This window comes from Eptesicus fuscus, chromosome 11 (assembly GCF_027574615.1).
Source record: "Eptesicus fuscus isolate TK198812 chromosome 11, DD_ASM_mEF_20220401, whole genome shotgun sequence".
Lineage (NCBI taxonomy): Eukaryota > Metazoa > Chordata > Mammalia > Chiroptera > Vespertilionidae > Eptesicus > Eptesicus fuscus.
Genome location: NC_072483.1, coordinates 87,156,223 through 87,178,249, shown reverse-complemented (window position 1 = coordinate 87,178,249; position 22,027 = coordinate 87,156,223). Strand labels below are relative to the sequence as shown.

The 22,027-nt window shown below is 47.5% G+C and overlaps 1 protein-coding gene across 1 annotated transcript in view; it reads left to right on the top strand.

The window, feature by feature from the left end:
• The first annotated feature begins 1,155 nt into the window (after positions 1–1,155).
• PLCL1 (phospholipase C like 1 (inactive)) overlaps positions 1,156–22,027 on the top strand; it is a 252,641-nt gene continuing 231,769 nt past the window's right edge. Inside the window, exon 1 of the mRNA XM_008146488.3 lies at positions 1,156–1,502. Within this exon, the coding sequence (XP_008144710.2) occupies positions 1,260–1,502 (243 nt within the window). The 5' untranslated portion in view covers positions 1,156–1,259. The remainder of the gene's footprint in view (positions 1,503–22,027) is intronic.

Genomic DNA, 22,027 nt, shown 5'->3' with positions numbered 1-22,027 from the left:
TCCTCTTGGTTGCTGGCTTGCTGGAAATGAGCAAAATATGTTTACACAGGGTGATCTAGAGAAAGGAGGTTGATCCATTATCAAAGAGGGATGTTTCATAAGAGACTAAGTCCCTCACCTCACCTTGTAGTCAGCCAACATTCATCATAATCGTGCTTTGCTAAAGGTCACTCTCCACAGGGATTTAATTAGTTCTGTTTCCTATTACCCTCACCTCTTTTATCTGATGCGCTTCCCTTGTCAAATTTATTCGCATTTCAGAGTGAACGGAAAATCTCTTTATAAAATCTTAAGCAAATTCTTCAACTCTAGGGCCCCAGTAAACCGTAGTTTATTTCTGCTTGGACTTGACTTCTAAGGGGTGACTGAGAGCCAATGAACCGCTGATGGTGGAAGCTACACTCCATTACCCCAAACGTTTTGACATGAATACGCACCGCTCCCTTCCCTCCAAATTGCTTTGCTTTGCAGAGGGAAGGTTTCCTCCCCCGGCCCCCTCTCTTTCCTATCCCGCCGTTCTGTTGGATTTTCGGGCTTATTTCGAATATCCAAACTTCCTGAAATCTTCGCGGCGCGCCGGCGGGTGCGCACACACGCTCGCATCCTGGCTGGGGCACCCGCGCCCCCCAGGCGGCTCGTCTCGGAGCGCATTCCATTCTTAGCGCCCGGGCACGCCCCTCCGCTGCGGGGATTGGCCAGCCCGACCCGCTCGCCCAGGCGCGGCTCCTGAGAGGCCCAGCGGCCTGCCAATCCCACGGCTGTCAAAACAAGGCTTCCCTCCCTGTCACAACAGAGCGGAGCGGAGCTGAGGCCGCCGCCGCCGCCGGTCCCGAGGTAGCCGCGCCGCTGGCCGCCGGCAGGTGACGGGGGCGCGGGGCCGCGGTCTCCCGGCTCCGGCCCCTCTCCGACCGCGCGCGTCCCGGCCTCGGGGGCCGCCCAGCCGGACGCCGGTGCCTTTTGTCTGGCGCGGAGCGGGCGTTCGCATCGCATTCCGGACACCTCCCTCTCCCTTCGCCTCTCCTCCTCCCTCCGTTCACCCCGCTCCCCACCCGCCGTCCCAGCGGACCGCCGGCCTCCGGCACTGAAGCCGCGGACGTCTCCGCCCGGCGATGCCTCCGCTCCAGAAAGTTGCGGCCGCGGCCGCCGGGCGGTGAGACAAAGTCCGCGGGGCCGCCTCCCGGTGCCGGAGCGCAGCGTGCCCGGCGGCCGGACTTGCTGCCGGGCGAGCCGTCTCCCCGCGGAACCCGAGGCGCCCCGACATGGCCGAGGGCGCGGCTGAGTGGGAGGGTCCCGCGCTGCCCGACGCGGCCGGCGGCGAAGACGACCCCCGGGCGGGCCCGGAAGGCGGCCCCGGGGACGGCGGGGCGGCGGCGCCTGCGGGCCGGTGGAGGGACCGGCGCAGCGGGGTGGTGCTGCCGGGCGCCGCCGGGACCCCGGCGGACGGCGAGGCTGGCCTCCTGGAGGCGGCGCGGGCGACCCCCCGGCGCAGCAGCATCATCAAGGTGAGCGTGGCGGGCCCTGCGGCCGGGGCGGGAGGGGGAGGTGCGTGGAGGTGCGCGGTCGGCTGGGTGCTCGGCATTGTTTGCTCCCACCCCTTCATTTGCAAACCTTCCTGCCTCGCCGGAGGTCCCCAGACTCGGCTCTTGGCCGTGAGAAGCAGGAGCGACTTTTCCCCCGACAGTGGAGGAAAAGTTCCCTCTGCGTCTTTGCATTTCGATGGCTCTTTTCCTCATTTCCTCCGAAAGCGGCACTGAACCGTTGATGGAAGGCGAAGCGGAGGATTCAATAGAAATGCAGCCCCGCGGGGGTTGCGCGCTGCTCTCCAGCGAAAGTCCTCCCCCCGCCCCCTCCACACACAGGAAAGCAGTGTGCCCTCCCGTGAAAAGAAAAACCCTCTAGATTCAAACGGTCCCCAAAGCTAAAGAAGCGGGAGTTTTCCTGGTGGCAGGCAGAGTTTTCAGTGGACCTTTCGGCAAAGCACAGAGCGATGGCGGGGCCCCGAGTTTCCGCGCGGGGAGAGTCCCTCTCCCAGCCCCGTCCCGGGCCGGGGTCGCCACCACATCCAGGGAAAACGCTTCTCTCCATCCATCTGGCACGATTTCTGTGAGCCTCGGCCCGCCCTTTCTCGCTCGGTCTTCCTTCCACCTGGGGCTTGTTTCCTGTTTGAGATTTCATCTTCTGGATGCAGGACATCTGGGTAAGGTCTCCTGGCAGTCAGAACTCTCCCACAGGCTCTGGGAGAGGGCCTCTTAGCACAAATGCATGGGAGCAGTCACGTGCCTGTGAGAATGAAGTCCATTTTGGTAAGGCAGTCAGTATGAAACTATACACACACACACACACACACACACACACACACACACACACACACACACATGCCAAGGATGACAGTGTAAGACAGACTTGGCACTTACTCTTCAGGGTACATGGTGTGATGATACATTTACAAGCCTTGTTTAGGTTTGAGCTGTGTAACCACCACATGATGCGTGTCTCTTTCTAAAGCTCTGAATTGGAGCTCCCAGCACCAGCGTGGGCAGACTGCGCCCACGGTACAAGCTCCAAGTATGGTCTAGGCTTCCCCCCCACACTGACACATGGACGTTTAAACCAACAGGGAGATTTCTATAACAAAAGAAGAGCGGGTGGTAGTTGCAAATAACCTGTAGTAGTTTTCTCTTACTTTGTGACTTCTGGCTTGCGAAAACAGTGTTCTTTTCTGGGTGTGAATTTGGATTGAAAGGATATGATTACTTTTCCCCCTTTTAATCCACAGATCAGAAAGCATATTGTTTTGAAGTTTAAAACACATAACAATTAGGAGACATACATTTCCCTTTGTTTTTTAAAAATATTTTTTTCATTGAGGTGTAACATTATATTAGTTTCAGGTGTACAGTGTGATTTGATATTTGTATACGAAATGATCACCATAAGTCTAGTTACCATTCGTCACCATACATAGCTACAAAATTTTCTTTTTTGTGATGAGAACTTTTAAGACTTCTACTCTTAGCAATTTTCAAATATGCAATATAATATTATTAACTATAGTCACCATGTTGTACATTAATCCCCGTGATTTATTTATTTTATAATTGGGAGTTTGTACCTTTTGACTTCCTTCACCCATGATGCGCACCTCTCCACCCTACCAGTCTGTTCTCTGTATCTTTTTTCTTTTCCTTTTAGGTTTCACATAAAAGTGAGATCATGTAGTATTTGAGGAAACACAGTTTGGATTTTAAGATATTGATACTAAATGTGGTCCTGTGTGTGAAAACAAGCACCACAAGATAGTTTAAAATATACCATCATAAAAAGCAGTGGGCTCTATAGTGTTTTAAAAATAAAATAAAAGGAACGGAGTATAGGAAATATACAAATCCTTGTACTTAAATTGCATTTTCTAAATTGTACCATGTACTGGTGATGGTGCCTTTGGGTTTTGAAGTTTCTTTTGCAGACAAGAAAAGAGGGAGGCAACTTGATCTTTTCTCTATTTAATAGTAAAATAAACATCTAATAAATGGCCTATAAGAATAAAGATGCTAGAAAATGAAGTGAATTACTATTATTTAAAATTAGGTTTTATTGAAAAAGTGATATATACGTATGATAAAGAAAATGAAATGTTGCAAAAAAGTATGAAGGAAAAATTCTTAGCCACTCCACACTCTCACTCACATAGTCCACCACCAAGGCTGTTAACACTTTCTTCTGTATTCTTCCAGAAATATTCCATGCATGTATAAGCACATGTATCTGTACATATCTGTAGTGAACCATTGAAGCTTCCCTTTTATATAACAACAATTGGTTAGAGTTTTACAGACCTTATATCTTCAGATTTGCTCTAAACATTTTTGATGCCTGGAAGGTTGTCTAAGGTCATTGAGATTGGTCAGTTAATTGCCAAGTATAACCTGGTAGGTCATAGGTGGTGGTACCGGGGGTCTGTTCCCAGAGGCCTTCATTCCCGTCCAGTGGGGAGAGAACTCTGTTTCCCTCCCTCATTGATATCAGGGACCTTTCTGTTGACATGAATCTGTTGCCCCCTGGTTTGTTTACTTAAAGTAGTAAAAATGGAAGTTTCTTAAAAAGGTCTAGATCACATAAGAAATATAGAGCACATGTTCTGTGTAGACAGCAAATGCACTCTTCATAGTATTGCCAAGAGTGCTTTTTATTTGGCATTGAAACATTCACAAAGAGAAAGAATTTTGTTCATTTTATATTAATCAGTCTATTAAATATTGTTCCAAATAGCCTGAGTGCAGTAATGATTAGTATTCATGATAATCCCTGAGCCACTGAAAGATTATGACTCATCGAATATTAAATTCTTTTCAGCTCAAATAAGGCATTGTTTCTATTCTAATTGATTGAATGCAAATTCTCTAGTAACTTGAATATTAGATGAATCAGAATAGTGCATTTCTCTATCATACCAGAAAACACTGTCTTGTATATTAATAAGAGGAATGTTTTTAGCCAATTTGCCCTCTCTAATTTATGAAAACATGTGTTTAGTTGACAAAACAATTTCCTTTATAGCTGATGAAACAAAACATCATTTATTTTATACATATTCTTTTTATTACAATTGTGTTCCTTCACTTATATGCCTAGTCCTAAATTAAAAAATTTTTAACAGAATTAAACAAGGTTCTCTTTAAATTGTCCATTTTCCCTGTGTTATTTAAAAAAAAAAAATCCTCACCTGAGAATATTTTTCCGTTGATTTTTAGAGAATGTGAAAGGGAGGGAACGGGGATGGGAGTGGGGGGAGAGAGGGAGAGACCCAGGCCAGGATGGAGACTGCAACCGAAGTACGTGCCCTTGACCAGGAATCGAATCTGAGACCCTTGCCGATGCTCTGATCACTTGTATCTCATGGACATAGGTGTGTGGGATGAAGATTCTGGAGCTGGGAATGAGGTGCTCAGACCTGCGCTGAAGCAGCTAAAGTAATGGCTCCAATGTTGTTCATGTCTCATTGTTTCATATCATGGTCAGACTCATTTTGTCATGTTCATTGTGGGGCTGGTGTGGTGGGTTTCTGAGTTGCTATGTGCCTTGGTTACCTGTTGACCCATAGCAAAATTATGGCTCTCCTCCAAGGAGCAAAGGGAATTTTAGTAATTCTTATTAAGTGCTGCCTACCATGAGCCTTAAACTAGGAGTTTTCATACGTTAGATCACTTTATGCTCACAGCGAATCTCTAACTCAGAGAAGGAAGGCGCAGAGAGCTATTGATATGATGCAGATTCATACACGTGTCTGCTTAACTGGAGAACTTGAGCTCTTATGCTGATTCTCCACAATCCGTGACTACTTGCTAGGTTAGAAACAATATGACCATATAAGAGAGTGGCAGAGGTGTCTGAATCTGGGTCCCAAATCTTGTTGGGTAAGTTCTTCTTCTCTGCCCATCCCCCTCCCCAAATCAGAACCCACGGAGATGGATGACACCAGAAAGGGATTGCAGATTTTCCAGTCTTTGGTCATTTTGTTAGCCCTGCACTGTATTTTAAAAGCAGAGCCCCTTGGCAGGCGTTCTACTTATTACCACCAACATGTGGAGTGCACGCCTGTTGTTTTACATCAGGCCCATTCTCCCGTGCTCCTGCAGACAGGCGAGGTTGGGTAGGGATGTATTATTTTTAAGGCTGATATACAGGGGAACAAATACCAGGTGTAGAACATGTATTACTCTATGAAGTGATGAAGTAGGGAATCTTAAATTGGAGCTCTGAAAGCATTTTTTAATAAGAGACATTTATGAAGGGAAGTTAAGTAAGAATGAAAACTGACGTAAACATTTTAGATACCCTATAGGTTACATAGGCTTCTATAGATTGGTCTGGGAATGAATCAGCACTTATAGGCTTTTCTTGTAGAAATATGTATTAAAAGTTCTAAGTAACTTATGGGTGAATTTTGGGGACACAATCTGACTGTACTATGGGGCGGGGTAGCCTTGGCTCTAAGGGGTGCCATGAGCATGTCCTGTGGCTTCAGTCAGGGTGCTCCTCTGAGGTGTGAGCCAGCTGTATAATAGCATTGAACTTCTTGGGGTGGATCTGTTTTATAATCCCAGTAACTTCAGTCAGAGTGTTGACCTCCTCTGAAGTTGCCATAGTCACGTGGTCACATTTCACCTTAGAAATGGTCACTTCTTCCTGTGGTGCCTCGTTGATGTCATTTCTCATAGCCCCTCTCACGAGAATTATGAATGAAATTCACACAAACAGCCTTGTCATATTTGGATGAAAGATTTTAGAAGTGCCTGTTGATTAGTTTTTGCTACTACTATGAGAATTTACACTGTTTGTTTTCCTTGGAAAATATATTATGGTTCAAAAAGTATTAAGTGAATTACACAGCCTTTGAGGGGTTAAACAAACATACATTGCAATTACAACTGAATAGTTGTTTTCCTAACCTTTTCCTTTTTGCTGGAGAGAAAACATGTAATGAAATTCTGTACAGTAAAATGTCAATGGAACACATATTGCCGGATAACACCTCAGGCACAGTGGGGTGTTATGAAAAGACATCAGGGGACAGCCAACTTCACCTTTTCCTTCGTGCTACTGAACAAACAACCCTGTAATGCTTCTAGGTAATGCTGGGGCGACCACAGGCAGTAGGGTTGGGAGTAGCGGGAAGAAAGAACTGCAGCAGCCTTCCCTGCTTCTGGAGTGACCTCTGCTGAGCATTAATAACAGTGAATATTAAACATAATTCTATTTTCAGGGGCCATATCCAAAGAGACATGTATAAGATTGAACAGTAAAAACATATCCAACTTAGGAGAAACCAAGATGGCGGCATAGGTAAACACCTAAACTGATGCCTCGCACAACAATTTCAAAACTACAACTAAAAGACAAAACAGACATCATCCAGAACCACAGGAAGGCTGGCTGAGTGGAAATTCTACAACTAGAAGGAAAGAGAAAAGCATACTGAGACTCAGACAAGCTGCAGAAGGCAGAGGTACAGAGGCGCATGTGCAGAGAGGGCTGGCAACTGAGTATGCGGCTGGCTTTCTCAATTGGGAGGGAGACAAAAGCTCCTGACTGCTCTGAACTCCAGTTCCAGGCGAGACTCTGGGGACCCAGACTCATACGGGGAGAAACTGGACTGTCAGGAAAGAGAAAAGCACACTGAAACTCAGAGAAACTGTGGAAGGCAGAGGTTCTGAGGTGCGCGCACAGAGAGGGCGGGCAACTGATTACGTAGCTGGCTTTCTCAATCGGGAGGGAGACAAAAGCTCCTGACTGCTCTGAACTCTAGTTCTGGGCGAGACTCTGGGGACCCAGACTCATTCGGGGAGAAACTGGACTGTCTGGCAGCGGGCGAAACTCGAGGGTGGCTTTTTCTCAGAGGTGCTTGCAGCAATTACCATGGGACACTGAGACCCAGGGGCCTCATAGGGCAGGGCTGACGGGAAACCAATGCTGTCTGCTCTGCCCTGAGACTCTGCCCCATCCAAGCTGAGCACAGAGGCTTTTGCAAGTCTTGTCTCATAAGGGTGTCTCCAGCACAGAAGTACTCCCAGCATAGACACAACTGATCCTCACAGCCAATTGGCCTGGAGGTCAATTCCGACCAGTGATATCAACAACAATTAAGGCTTAACTACAACAAGACTGCACACAGCCCACAAAAGGGTATACCAAGAGTGTCCACCTCAGGTAACTGGGGAGGCTGAGCCACTGGGCCCTATAGGATATCTAGCACACAAAGTCACTCTATCAACTCAGGGAAGCAGCCAAAATGCAGAGACAAAGAAACAGGTCACAAATGAAAGAGATGGAGGAAAGCAAACAACTGGATATAGAGTTCAAAACCACAGTTATATGGTTTTTCAAGAATTTTCTAGACAAGGCCGATAAATTTAGCGAGACCCTCGGGGATATGAAAAAGGACCAACTAGAAATTAAGCATACACTGACTGAAATAAAAAATATTATACAGAGCTCTAACAGCAGACTAGAGGATCGCAAAAATCAAGTCAAAGATTTGAAATACAAAGAAGCAAAAAACGGAGAAACCAAGATGGCGGCATAGGTTAAACACCTAACCTGCAGCCGGGCACAACAATTTCAAAGGCACAACTAGAGGTCAGAACGGACATCGTCCAGAACCACAGGAGAGCTGGCGGACTGAAATGCCCACAGCTGGGGGGAAGGAGAAGGCCACGGGGACAATCGGGGGAGCCGTAAAAGCCTGAGGTATGGAGAAACTGGCGGAGACACGAGCGCGCGCGCCTGCGGGGAGGATGGAGCCGGAGAGGAAGGGGCGGCTGACGGCCTGGCCGGCGTTCACTAGCAGGAAGGAGATAAAGGCTCCGGAGTGCGCTAAGCGCCGGCTCCGACTGCACTGAGCGCCAGTTCCGGGCGAAACCCTGGGAAGCCAGGCGCAGGCTGGGGGAATGAATCTGGCCTTGGGGCGCAGGCACAGAGGAGCGGGGGAAGGCAGAGTTCCAGAGGCGCGCACGGGAAGGGGCGCAAAGGACGGACTGTTGCCTGCGCCACTGAACTGCCCTAGCGGGAAGGAGACATAAGCTCAGGACCGTGCTGAACCCCAGTTCCGACTGCACTGAACCCCAGTTCCAGGCGAAACCCTGGGAAGCCAGGCGCACGCTGGGGGAATGAATTTGGGCTGTGGTGGCGGAGGCACAGAGAAGCGGCGGCTCCAGACGCGCGCACTGGAAGGTGCGCAGAGGACGGACTTTTGCCTGCGCCACTGGGTGGCCCTGCTGGGAAGGAGACAGGGACGCCAGACTGCGCTGAGACCCAGTTCCAACTACACTGAAACCCAGTTCCAGGCGAGAATCTGGGAGTCCAGATTCATTAGGGGAGGGACTGGACTGTTTGGCAGTGGGCGAAACTCCAGGGCGCGTTTCTCTCAGAGGTGTTTGCAAGGAATACAGAGGGACACAGACACAGGAGCCTCATAGGGCGGGGCTGACAGGAAGCCAAGGTTGTAGGCTCCACCCTGTAGCTCCGCCCCAGCCAAGCTGAGCAGAAGCTTTTCCCTGCTGAGTGCCTCAGGTAGTGGCTGACCCACACTACATTGGAGACCCAGAAACGAGGGCATCTAGTGGTTGGTGGGAGATGACACCAGATTTCAATCACTTGCATAAGGGAGGCATTCTAGAGGCAGACTCAATGAGCGCCAAGGCATTGCTGCATCAAAACCCGGCCCACAAACATGTCTCCTGCACAGCAACTCTTCCTATATAGACAAAGAGGGTCCTCACGGCCAATTGGCCTGGAGGACAATTCCTCCCAGTGACACCAACAACAATCAAGACTTAACTGTACAAAGGAGGACCAAGATGGAGACATAGGGCGGCAGCCTGATCGTTGCCTACCACAACAATATTGAGACTACGACGGGAGAGTAGAGCAGACACCAGCCAGAAAGACCGGGGGGCTGGCTGAGCAGATGCTCTACAACTAGAATAAAAGAGAGGGGTACGCAGGATGATGCTGATGCCGGTGACCCAAAGTCCACACTTTAAGAACTATGGCTCAGGCGACACAATGGCGGCCTGGAACGTGCTCGGCGCAGTTCCCCCGGCGGTCTCCGGCTGAGGGGACGTCTCCACTCGCTGCCGAGCACGGACAGACGAGCCCCTGGGAGACATGGGGTGGGAGACTCCGTGCTTGCTGACCTCCGAGTCCTTCAAGAATCTCAATGCCCCGAAGTGGCCAGGTGCGCACGCTCAGCGACCGGCCACCGTTGCAGACCCAAGGGCCGACGCAGCGACACCGGACCAGCCCACCGCCGTGCACCGGGCACACCGGAGCCTTGCCGAGCCCGCCACCCAACGAGTTCTGCGGCAGCCGCCCTGGAGCTCTGAGAAAATGACCGAAGGAATTGCTGAGAGGGAATTGACCAACAGGAATTGGGATCAAGAAGACGAAACCCCGCTGAGACCCGAGTCCAGGCGAGCCTGCGAGCCTCTGGGCTCAGATGTGGTCACACGCCTCTGGGTCTAGGTGAGGCCTCACGCCCCTGGGTTTGGGTGAGGCCACGCGCCCCTGGGTCCAGGTGAAGCTGGATTCCGGGTTCGGGTGAGGCCATGTGCCCCTGGGTCTGGGCGAATCTGAACCCTGGGTCCGGGTGAGGCCGTGGGCCCCTGGATCCGGGTAAGGCTGGGTCCCGAGTCCGGGTGAGGCCGTGCGCCCCTGGATCCGGGTGAGACCACGCGACCAGGGGTCTGAGAGAGGTAACGTCCCCCTGGGTCCGGGTGAAGCTGAACCCCGGGTCCGGGTGAGGCCGTGGGCCCCTGGATCCGGGAAAGGCTGGGTCCCGAGTCCGGGTGAGGCCGTGCGCCCCTGGATCCGGGTGAGACCACGCGACCAGGGGTCTGAGAGAGGTAACGCGCCCCTGGGTCCGGGTGGCTTCGTGCACCTAGGTCCAGGTGAGGCCACGTGCCCCTGGGTCTGAGAGAGGCCACGCACCCCTAGGTCCGGGCGAGACCATGTGTCCCTGGATCCGAGTGGGGCCTCGTGCACCTAGGCCCGGGTGGGGCCGCGTGCCCCCGGGTCTGGGGGAGGCCAGGCGTCCCTGGGTCCGGGTGAGACCATGTGTCCCTGGATCCGGGTGAGGCCTCGTGCGCCTAGGCCTGGGTGAGGCCACGTGCCCCTGGGTCTGGGAGAGGCCAGGCGTCCCTGGGTCCGGGTGAGACCATGTGTCCCTGGATCTGGGTGAGGCCTCGTGCACCTAGGCCTGGGTGAGGCTACGTGCCCCTGGGTCTGGGAGAGGCCACGCGCCCCTGGGTCCGGGCGAGACCATGTGTCCCTGGATCCGGGTGAGGCCTCGTGCACCTAGGCCCGGGTGAGGCCACGTGCCCCTGGGGCTGGGAGAGGCCAAGCGTCCCTGGGTCCGGGTGAGACCATGTGTCCCTGGATCCGGGTGAGGCCTCGTGCACCTAGGCCCGGGTGAGGCTACGTGCCCCTGGGTCTGGGAGAGGCCAGGCGTCCCTGGGTCCGGGTGAGACCATGTGTCCCTGGATCTGGGTGAGGCCTCGTGCACCTAGGCCTGGGTGAGGCTACGTGCCCCTGGGTCTGGGAGAGGCCACGCGCCCCTGGGTCCGGGCGAGACCATGTGTCCCTGGATCCGGGTGAGGCCTCGTGCACCTAGGCCCGGGTGAGGCCACGTGCCCCTGGGGCTGGGAGAGGCCAAGCGTCCCTGGGTCCGGGTGAGGCCTCGTGCACCTAGGCCCGGGTGAGGCCACGTGCCCCTGGGTCTGGGAGAGGCCAGGCGTCCCTGGGTCCGGGTGAGACCATGTGTCCCTGGATCTGGGTGAGGCCTCGTGCACCTAGGCCTGGGTGAGGCTACGTGCCCCTGGGTCTGGGAGAGGCCACGCGCCCCTGGGTCCGGGCGAGACCATGTGTCCCTGGATCCGGGTGAGGCCTCGTGCACCTAGGCCCGGGTGAGGCCACGTGCCCCTGGGGCTGGGAGAGGCCAAGCGTCCCTGGGTCCGGGTGAGACCATGTGTCCCTGGATCCAGGTGAGGCCTCGTGCACCTAGGCCCGGGTGAGGTCACGTGCCCCTGGGTCTGGAGGAGGCCAAGCGCGCCTGGGTCCGGGTGAGACCATGTGTCCCTGGATCCGGGTGAGGCCTCGTGCACCTAGGTCCGGGTGAGGCCATGTGCCCCTGGGTCTGGGAGAGGACAAGCGTCCCTGGGTCCGGGTGAGACCATGTGTCCCTGGATCCGGGGGAGGCCTCGTGCACCTAGGCCCGGGTGAGGCCACGTGCCCCTGGGTCTGGGGGAGGCCAAGCGCGCCTGGGTCCGGGTGAGACCATGTGTCCCTGGATCCGGGTGAGGCCTCGTGCACCTAGGTCCAGGTGAGGCCACGTGCCCCTGGGTCTGAGAGAGGCCACGCACCCCTGGGTCCGGGCGAGACCATGTGTCCCTGGATCCGGGTGAGGCCTCGTGCACCTAGGCCCGGGTGAGGCCATGTGCCCCTGGGTCTGGGAGAGGCCAAGTGTCCCTGGGTCCGGGTGAGACCATGTGTCCCTGGATCCGGGTGAGGCCTCGTGCACCTAGGCCTGGGTGAGGCCACGTGTCCCTGGGTCTGGGAGAGGCCAAGCGTCCCTAGGTCCGGGTGAGACCATGTGTCCCTGGATCCGGGTGAGGCCTCATGCACCGAGGCCCGGGTGAGGCCACGTGCCCCTGGGTCTGGGAGAGGCCAAGCGTCCCTGGGTCCGGGTGAGACCATGTGTCCCTAGATCCGGGTGAGGCCACGTGCCCCTGAGTCCGGGTGAAACCGTGCCCCTGGGTCCGGCCGAGACCAAACCAGAGGGAGTCGGACCTCCGTTGCCACCATTTGTCCACCATCCAGAGCTGAGGGGTCAGTGCTGACATGTACACATAAGGAACTGGTGGACATTGAAATTGGGTCTCAAAAGAACTGTTGGTCCAGAAAGAAACTCACTACAGACTGATTCATTTGCCTGTCAGCATAACTATTATTGCTCGTCTCACATTCAGTTCTCATAAGTATATATCTAGTGACATATGATCTCGCTCATCTAGGGGAAGTGATGAACAGCATAGACTGAGGAACAAGAACAGAACCAGAAGCAAGGAGGCATCGATCGGACTGTCGGGCCTCAGAGGGAGGATAGGGGAGGGTGGGGGGACGGGGAGAGTTCAACCAGAGGACTTGTGTGCATGCATATGATCCTATCCAACGGTTAAGTTCAACAGGGAGTTGGGGCATGCGTGGGGAGGGGGGGGATGGGAATGGGGGGATGAGGACAAATATGTGACATCTTAATCAATAAAGAAATTTAAAAAGAAAAAAAAAAAAAAAAAAAAGAAAAGTTGATAAGAAGGATTTTATTATTTCCATGCCCTTATGAATAACTAGATTCTCTTTACAATCTTTTTACTGACGCTTTAAGAGAAATGGAAAGAGTTAATGTCCTGCTGACCCTGTGCTTGGCTAAAAGGCACATCACCTTTATGATGGAGTAGAGAAGCGACAGTAACTATAGCACCTGCGCATTTTAATTGTTTGACGAAAGAAGCTTTGGGCCCAGTCCACATCTGTAAGCATCTGGTCCCTAGCAGATGAGCAATGTGAAAAGCTGGGCTGAGCTGTTTGCTTTTAAATGGGAAGGAATACCAGCTACAACACGTTTGGTTTTTCTTACCTTGGGATTGAGATTCAACCCAGAAGTTAATCTTTTGTCTGGACTTTTCAGTGTCTTTCCGGAAGTCAACACTTTCAATCGTTGTGTGATAAAATTGAATCACACCATCTAAGTACTCCTGTTAAATTAGAACAAAAGGAAATCATATCATTATGCTAATAGTTAGGAGTGAAGCAGTCATGGGCCTCGTCACTCAAACTGGATGTGTGTCAGTCTCTGTCTACCCCCAGTCTTGATAAGCCAGACATTTCAGCTGCTGCAGTGACAGTTTCAAACCTAGAATGCTTGGGTATGGGGCAGTCCATAGTTATAATGGCACAAGGCTTTCCTACCAGATAGCCTTGTATTTGGACATTCCATTTGTGGAGACATCACAAGATAAATATCAAGTGTCTTGAGCAACTTAGCTGTAAAATGCTTCTATTTCCAAAAAAATTAAACTGCTAAATTGTTACAGAGTTTCTGTTTGAAATGATAAAAACATTTTAGAAATAGGGTGATGATTATGTAACATTGAGAATATAATTAATGCAATTGAATTGTATATTTAAAATTATTAAAGTGGAAATTGTTGTTATAGATATACAATTTTTAAATTAATAGTGTAATATACCAAAATCATCAACTTGTACATTTTTATTAGTAATTGTATGATATATAAATTTATATCTCAATAAAGCCAGATTTTTAATAAAAAAAAAAAAAAAAAAAAAAAAAAAAAAAAAAAAGAAGCAAAAAACACTCAACAGGAAAAGCAAAAAGAAAAAAGAATCCAAAAATATGAAGATAGTGTAAGGAGCCTCTGGGACAACTTCAAGCATACCAACATCCGAATTATGGAGGTGTCAGAAGAAGAGAGAGAGCAAGATACTGAAAACCTATTTGAAGAAATAATGACAGAAAACTTCCCCCACCTGGTGAACGAAATAGACTTACAAGTCCAGGAAGCGCACAGAATCCCAAACAAAAGGAATCTAAAGAGGACCACACCAAGACACATCATAATTAAAATGCCAAGAGCAAATGACAAAGAGAGAATATTAAAAGCAGCAAGAGAAAAACAGTTAGTTACCTACAAGGGAGCATCCATACGACTGTCAGCTGATTTCTCAACAGAAACTATGCAGGCCAGACGAGAGTGGCAAGAAATATTCAAAGTGATGAATAGCAAGAACCTACAACCAAGATTACTCTACCCAGCAAAGCTATCATTCAGAATTGAAGGTCAGATAAAGAGTTTCACAGATAAGAAAAAGCTAAAGGAGTTCATCACTACCAAACCAGTATTATATGAAATGCTGAAAGCTATTCTTTAAGAAGAGGAAGAAGAAAAAGATAAAAATTATGAACAACAAATACATACCTATCAACAAGTGAATCTAAAGATCAATTGAATAAAAAATCTGATGAACAGAATAAACTGGTGAATATAATAGAATCAGGGGCATAGAAAGGGAGTGGACTGATAATTCTCACAGGGGAAAGAGAAAGCGGGGCTGTGGGAAGAGACTGGACAAAAATCGTACACCTATGGATGAGGACAGTGGGGGAGGTAAGGGCAGAGGGTGGGGTGGGAACCGGGTGGAGGGGAGCTATGGGGGGAAAAAAGAGGAACAATTGTAATAATCTGAACAATAAATATTTATAAAAACAAACAAACATATCCAGCTTAAAGTGACTCTAAAGAGAAATAAGTGGCGGGGGTAGAGTTTTTTTTGAGTTTCCCATTGGGAGTTTCCCATAGGCTATTAGGTGGAGAAAGAGAATAATTTGATTGTGACCTACAATCTACATCCAAGGTAGTAAATTAGTAAACCTTATTATAGTAACACCTGTGAGTTTTACAAAATCTCATGTTTTTATGTGTTTTAATGATGGAAAAAAGTTGATTTGTATTTTTATTTATCTCTTGTTTAGCTTAATTATCTCTCTATCAGTTCATCTCTGAATCCCAATTCCTATAATAGGATACAATGGGCAGAATTTATTGTAATTAATGAGTATTCTAACGGGATAATAGCTATTAGGACCAAATGTTCAACTTCAGTAACAACAACATTCTGCTTTAAAAAAAATATATATTTCTTTATTGATTTCAGAGAGGAAGGGAGAGGGAGAGAGAGATAGAAACATCCTCCTATCTAATAAAAGAGTAATATGCAAATTGACCTTTACTCCAACACACAAGATGGCTGCCCCCCAGGTGGTCAAAGATGGCTGCCCCCATGTGGACACAAGATGGCCGCCACAAGATGAAAGAGAGATAGAAACATCAATGATGAGAGGGCATCATTGATCAGCTGCCTTCTGCATGCCCCACACAGGGGATCCAGCCCGCAATCCAGGCATGTGCCCTGACCAGGAATTGAACTGTGATCTCCTGGCTCATAGGTCAATGATCAACCACTGAGCCATGCTGGCCAAGCTATATATTCTCTAAAATAATATTAATTTAAACCTTAGCTATTGTGGATGAAATAGCAGACATTTTATGGTTATCTTAAAAACTAAGTTTAGTTGGCAAATAAAAAAAATTCTAAAAGCAGTTTTCAGAAACCATCTTAAACACATTGTGGACCAGTAGTTTTATTGCTAGCTTTACCTAGTGGCCAGATATGTTTCTATTGAACGAGTACAAAAAACATTTTACATAAATGTTAAAGGCATGCTTTAAAATTAAATACCCATTGCATTTTGAAGTTATTTATTACATGTTCTTACAAGCTAATATCTTTGAAAAGAATTCTCGTGATTGGCCACAAGCCTTAGAACAGAAAACACTAGAACTCTCGTGATCCATCCGCAATGTGTTACGGATTATTTGAACACATTTTTTTTTCATGTAAAATGCCCATGATTTTACATTAATATTGTATTCCACTTTCCCTTGAGAGGAGTGGAACTCCTGGTAATATATTTTTACTCTTTGAGCATAATCAGCATCTTTACCATAAAGCAAGAATTTATGATCCAACGTTGCTATAATTTATACAAGCTAGGGATGGACAGTTATTTAATCACTAAACCTTGATGTGATTTATTTTATAGTTTGATAGTTTTGTGTTCCAGCATCAATAAATCAATAAAGAGTATCTGAGTTTCTGATCCAAGGAAGTTGCAGTTTTGTTAAGTGCAATGGATATGACACTATGCTATTGAGATTTCCTCCCAGTTACATTTGAGGTAGGTATAGTTTCTCACACATAGCAGGAGTTTGGTAAATATTTGTGGAATTCCATTACACTGAAAGACTGTTTAATCATTTAATTCCTTTTTCCTTGGTAGACATTTCAGTCAATATGTGGGAAAATTCAAATAGATGATTATGTCATGAAGTTACTGTGCTTGTGTCTGCTTTATGATCCTGAAGGGTAAAGTGCCATTCTGCTGTGAGAGATACAGTACCGTGGCCAAATGGTATCCAGAGGTTCGTTCTCATCACTTGGAGGGTGGCCAGGTGGTTAAAGCCCAGTCAGCTCTCTTGTTGAAACCCTTGTAAGTCAGCTTTAATTACCTATCTGTGGTTATGTTAAATTATTGAAGGATATAAAACTTTGGCTTTTTCTTTCTCTCCTCCCTCCTTTTTTAAATCTCTTATTATAGCATCTGCACAATAAGGTATTTAGTCATAATCTAATGTGGATTTTTAAAAAATAATAAGGCTTTTTGCCAACATCTGAAATTGAAAAGAAATATTTTCCCTAATACATTCTCATGCTCAATTAGCATGGGATCAAGCTGAGTTTGTGATAGATGCAGTAGTGTGTGCGTGTGTGATGTGTGTGCACGATTGTGCTAGACGTATTGGAAGTCAGAATTCTCGACAGCAGGTGACCTTTTGATGCCCAGTTTTCTATGTTTTTTGGTTTTTTTTTTTACAGCTGGGGTGATGGGTTTTACCCAAAGACATGTTCATCATAAAAGTAACTGCGTGGGCTGTGAGAAGTCACACTTAGAAGTGTTAGTGGTTAAGCTTGACCACAAGTTGAGATTTCTGGGGTTTGGGGAGAAGAGAAAGAAAAGGATCAAAGTGTGCTAGAGGGGAATGGAGTCAAATGGGGCCATATTCATAAATGGGCAGGGTACATGGCTCAACAAATGTTTCTTTACCTGGATCATTCTGCCAGAAGTTGTATATTTGGGAATTCAGTTCTTAAAAATTTTGACTGCTTTTGGTTCTTCTGGAGAGTTTTAACTAATGAACACCTCACACCTTAGCACACCTAACAGTAATTGCCAAGCAGACAGTCCTTTGAGCCCAGAGATTCCTGGGAAGGACCCAGGAAGGATTGGTCTGGGTTGTTGGTAGGCATGTTGGGTATGAAAAAATGATAAGCTTTGTCTATTTTGTTGTCTATTTTGTTGTTCTCCCCCCCCACACTTTAGCCCTAGGAAAGTCCAAGGAAATTCTTCATAGTTGCACCCTCAGCATGACAGGGTCACCAATACAGAGAAATGGGTTCTGACAGACAGGTCATCATAGGAGTTGGTGTAATAGGATGGAAGTAGTTGCAAGTACTGGGATTAGCCATCACAGCTTAAAACAAACCACTCTAAGATTTCAGACATTTAGGGGACCACGAACTGTTGTGTTACCCAGGGGCGGCCTTCCCTACTGCTCTGGCCTACCTCTCATGCCCGGGCTAAATAGGGGAGGACTGGGAGGGAAGAGGTAACCTTGGAAGGGGATTGTGGTTCCTGAAGAGAGCCTGTTCCTTCCACTTTCCTCATTGTCGGGGGAAGAGCTCATGTCTTTTTCTGAGGTTGGGAGAGAAAGGACTCGTGAGAATCATGTGCAAAAGGAATGGTGGTGGCATCCAACAGTCCCCTCTCTGCCAAGTTTCCCAGTAAGTTGGGTCTGAAGTTCATTTTTTCTCGGGAAGGTACTGAGTTATTGGACCATCAGAGCCCCTGTTGCCAACCTCAGTGTGGAGAAGAGACACTGTAGAAGATGGCCAGTCATCTTGCTGGTGCCCCACCCCAGGAGGCTGTTTGGGCAGAGGGACTCTAGCAACAAAAGGCTGGGGCAGGGGCTGGGTAAGGAGTGGGAGGAAGAGGTCAGTGCCCAAGTCGGATCCCTAACACCAGCATGATGAGTGTGCAGGAAAGGGTACTGTGGACAACCAGCAGCTCCACAGAAGCCAGCATTGGGATGCCTGCCTGAACCGTCAGTTCAGTGTTAACTCAAGGAGCACAGAAAACCAACTGCATGGGGTGGGCAACATCCCTATTGGGCCATCGATGGGGAGACCTTGGCTTCTCCTCTACCTCTTCCAGTCCAACCCTAAAAGAGAAGTGCAGGAAGGAAGAAAAAGGGAGTAGTGGTTTGAGTAGACCCACCCTGGCCACAGCCAGCCACGACAACCACCATCCTAACATACCTTGGGGGCAATGGGGTAGAAAGAGGAGCTTGAATTGAGCATGCAATTAAAATTATAAAATGAATAAGACTTGGTTTTTTAAGGACTTGAAAGAACCCTTCTAATAACTGAAAGACACTAAGACATTGTGGAATATGAGAGATCTATTGGTAATAACTGGAGTTCCCAGGGGCCAAGAGGATCCAAGATACAAAACTGGGAAGGAACAGTTATAGAATTGGAGAGCTTAGCGATCATTCTCTAATTCTGTACCTTTGTTTACTAAGCATGGCCGTTCACCATCTCTCCTATTCTTCCAGGGAGCCATTAGAGAGATTGTTTATGATACCATGGATAGATAACGGGGGGTTCTTTTAAAAATCCATGGTATAGAGTAGAACATGGCCAAGATCTTAGATTATCTTTCTTATAGTAGCCTGACAAGACATAGCTGTGATTATTATTATAACCTTATGCATGAGGAAGCCAAGGCTCTCAGAGGTATGGAAACTTCTTCCAGGTCTCACAACTGTTAAGGATGTGTGTGTATGGTAGGGTGGGAGTGAGGTGGGGGGGAAGGACTGAATCCCTCCACCCCCATTTTCTTTATTCCCCCAAACTGCAACCCCCTGTACCCCAAATTTCCAAAAACAAACAATGATTTAAGAATATATTGATCTGGTTGGAACGAGGCCAGGCAGAAAACAAAGTTAAGGTGGTTCAGCCTTGCATTGTTCTACAATAAAAGCAACCACCATTTATTGAGCTGGGTGCACATACATCGTTTTATTTAAGTTGGGAGTCAGAGGGATCTAAGAAACAACCATAGATCTGAGGTGGTTGTGTTGGCACTTCTCCTAGATTGGAGGTTTGGGTTTCTTACTCTTTGAAACCTACATTTTAGCAATCTTGAATACTAGTTTCCTGTTGCTGCTGTAACCAATGACCACAAACTCAGTGTCTTCAAAGAAATTTGTTATCTCACAGTTCTAGAGGTCTGTCTGAAGTGTGTCTCACTGGGCTAACGTCGAGGTATTGGCAGGGCTGTGTTCCTTTTGGGAGGTTCTAGGGGAAGATCTATTTTCTTGCCCTTGCAGCTTCTAGAATCTGCCTGTATTTTTTTTTTTTTTTTATCATGGCCCCTTCATGTTCAAAGCCAGCTTTGATATTTTTCTTGTCTGAAATCTCATCTTAATGAAAGTGTCTAATGAGGCTCTTTTTTTCTGCTTCAAGTTGATTAACTTTTTAGAAAAAGCCTCCGTAATACCCCCCTTGACACTAACTCAGCCTTAGGGGATACCTAAAACTGGTTAAAGGCATTCATTAGAAATAACTTTCTCATTAATTTAGCTGAACTGATTTCACCTTATGATTAACTAAATCTTTGTGTGTGTGTGTGTGTGTGTGTGTGTGTGTGTGTGTTTTAAATTGAACAAAGGCCTCTTACAGCTAATTACTTAAGACGCCTGGAATCAGGCCCAGAGTGGGAAACTTTGTGACTGTATACAAAATGTGAATGAAAAATTTAAAAAGTCATGTCTGACCCAGACTCCGCTTTTCTGTGTTTAGGTTTCTGTTTTCCTTGTTAAACTGTAAATTTCTTAAAAGCAAGAACTCTTTTAAATTGTTTGGTTTGTGGGACCACAAAAGGAGAGAGTGTAATGCTCTATAAAGATGGGGCATTAAATAAATAATGACCCAACTTGCCCTAGCTGGTTTGGCTCAGCAGATAGAGTGTCAGCCTGAGGACTGAAGGGTCCAGGGTTTGATTCTGGTCAAGGGCACATGCCAGGGTTGCGGGCTCGTTCCCCAGTGTGGGGCATGCAGGAGGCAGCCGATCAATGATTCTCTCTTATCATTGATGTTTCTATCTCTATCTTCCTCTCCCTTTCTCTCTGAAATCAATAAAAATAAATTATCCATCTTAAAATAAATCCTTAATGTTTAGGAGAGGAGTGAACCATAAAATTGGCAACGATTATTCAACTTATGGGTAACTAGAGGCAAGGTGCATGAATTCGTGCACCAGTGGGGTCCCTCAGCCTGGCCTGCGGGATTGGGCCGAAACCGGCTCTCTGACATCCCCCAAGGAGTCCTGGATTGCGAGAGGGCGCAGGCCAGGCCGAGGGACCCCACTGGTACACAATCAGGGCCGGGGAGGGATGCGGAAGGTTGGCCAGCCAGAGTGGGACTGTGGGAGGGCTGCAGGGTATGTCCGGCCCTATCTCACTCAGTCCCGATTGGCCGGACCCCAGCAGCAAGCTAACCTACTGGTTGGAGCATCTGCCCCCAGTGGTCAGAGCACATCATAGCGAGTGATTGAGCGGCCTTGCATATCATTAGCATATTATGCTTTGATTGGTTGAATGGCCCACCGGCTGACTGGACACTTAGCATATTAGGCTTTTATTATACAGGATACTGTGGTTAAGGGGCAAGTGCGTCTATTTCTTTCTGCGTCCTTTCCCACCAAGGCTGCTGAGAGTCTGAGCCTCTTTCTGGTCTCCTATCTTGGGTGTGGCCACTTGCCAAGTTCTTATGGGTGAAGTGCAAGTTAGCGGGTGGAAAAGAATATAAAGCTTGTAACATTTTCTGTCTCTTCCTAAGGGACATCTCATTAGATTTAAACATAGCTTTCTTTATTATTATTTTTGGTATCATGTATTTTTAAATTGACATATAATTGATATATAATATAACATAGTAATTTCACATATACAACATAACGATTCAGTATTTGTATATATTGCAAAATAATCACAAAAAGTTCAGTTAATATCCATTACTGCCCAGAGGAGAACTTTTAAGATATACTCTTTTAGCAACTTTCAAATATACAGTATTATTAACTCTGGTCACCATGCTGTATGTTACATCCCCATGACTTACTTATTTTGTAACTGAAACTTTGTACCTTTAGACCACCTTCACCCATTTTGCCCACCCCATACAATCTGCTTCTGACAACCATCAATTAAAAAAATTTTTTTTTAAAGATTCTACATATAAGTGAGATCATACAGTATTCCTCTTTGTTTGTCTGATTTATCACATTTAGCACAATGCCCTCAAGATCCATTCCTGTTGTTGCAACATACAGTGTATTCTTGTATAATTATTTATTAATTATTTTATTATTTGCCATATGAACAACTGCAAACCTACTTTTGCCTCACTATGTGATATGTATATATATCACATCTTTATTCATTTTCCCATGTACATTTATGATGCAGTGAACATGGGGGTGCAGATATTTTTTTTCGAGTTACTATTTTGTTTCCTTCGAATAAATGCTCAGAAGTGGAATTGCTGTATCCACAGTGTCCTTTATTAAGGCATCCTGAAAGAATTGGAAATTTGGCTGGAATCCTTGAGAAAACCAATCATGCATTCAATCTGAAGGGTTGTAATACGAACTGGAGATAATATATTGCTCCTGAAAGACAATGGGCCTAATCCTGGAAGTTTAAAG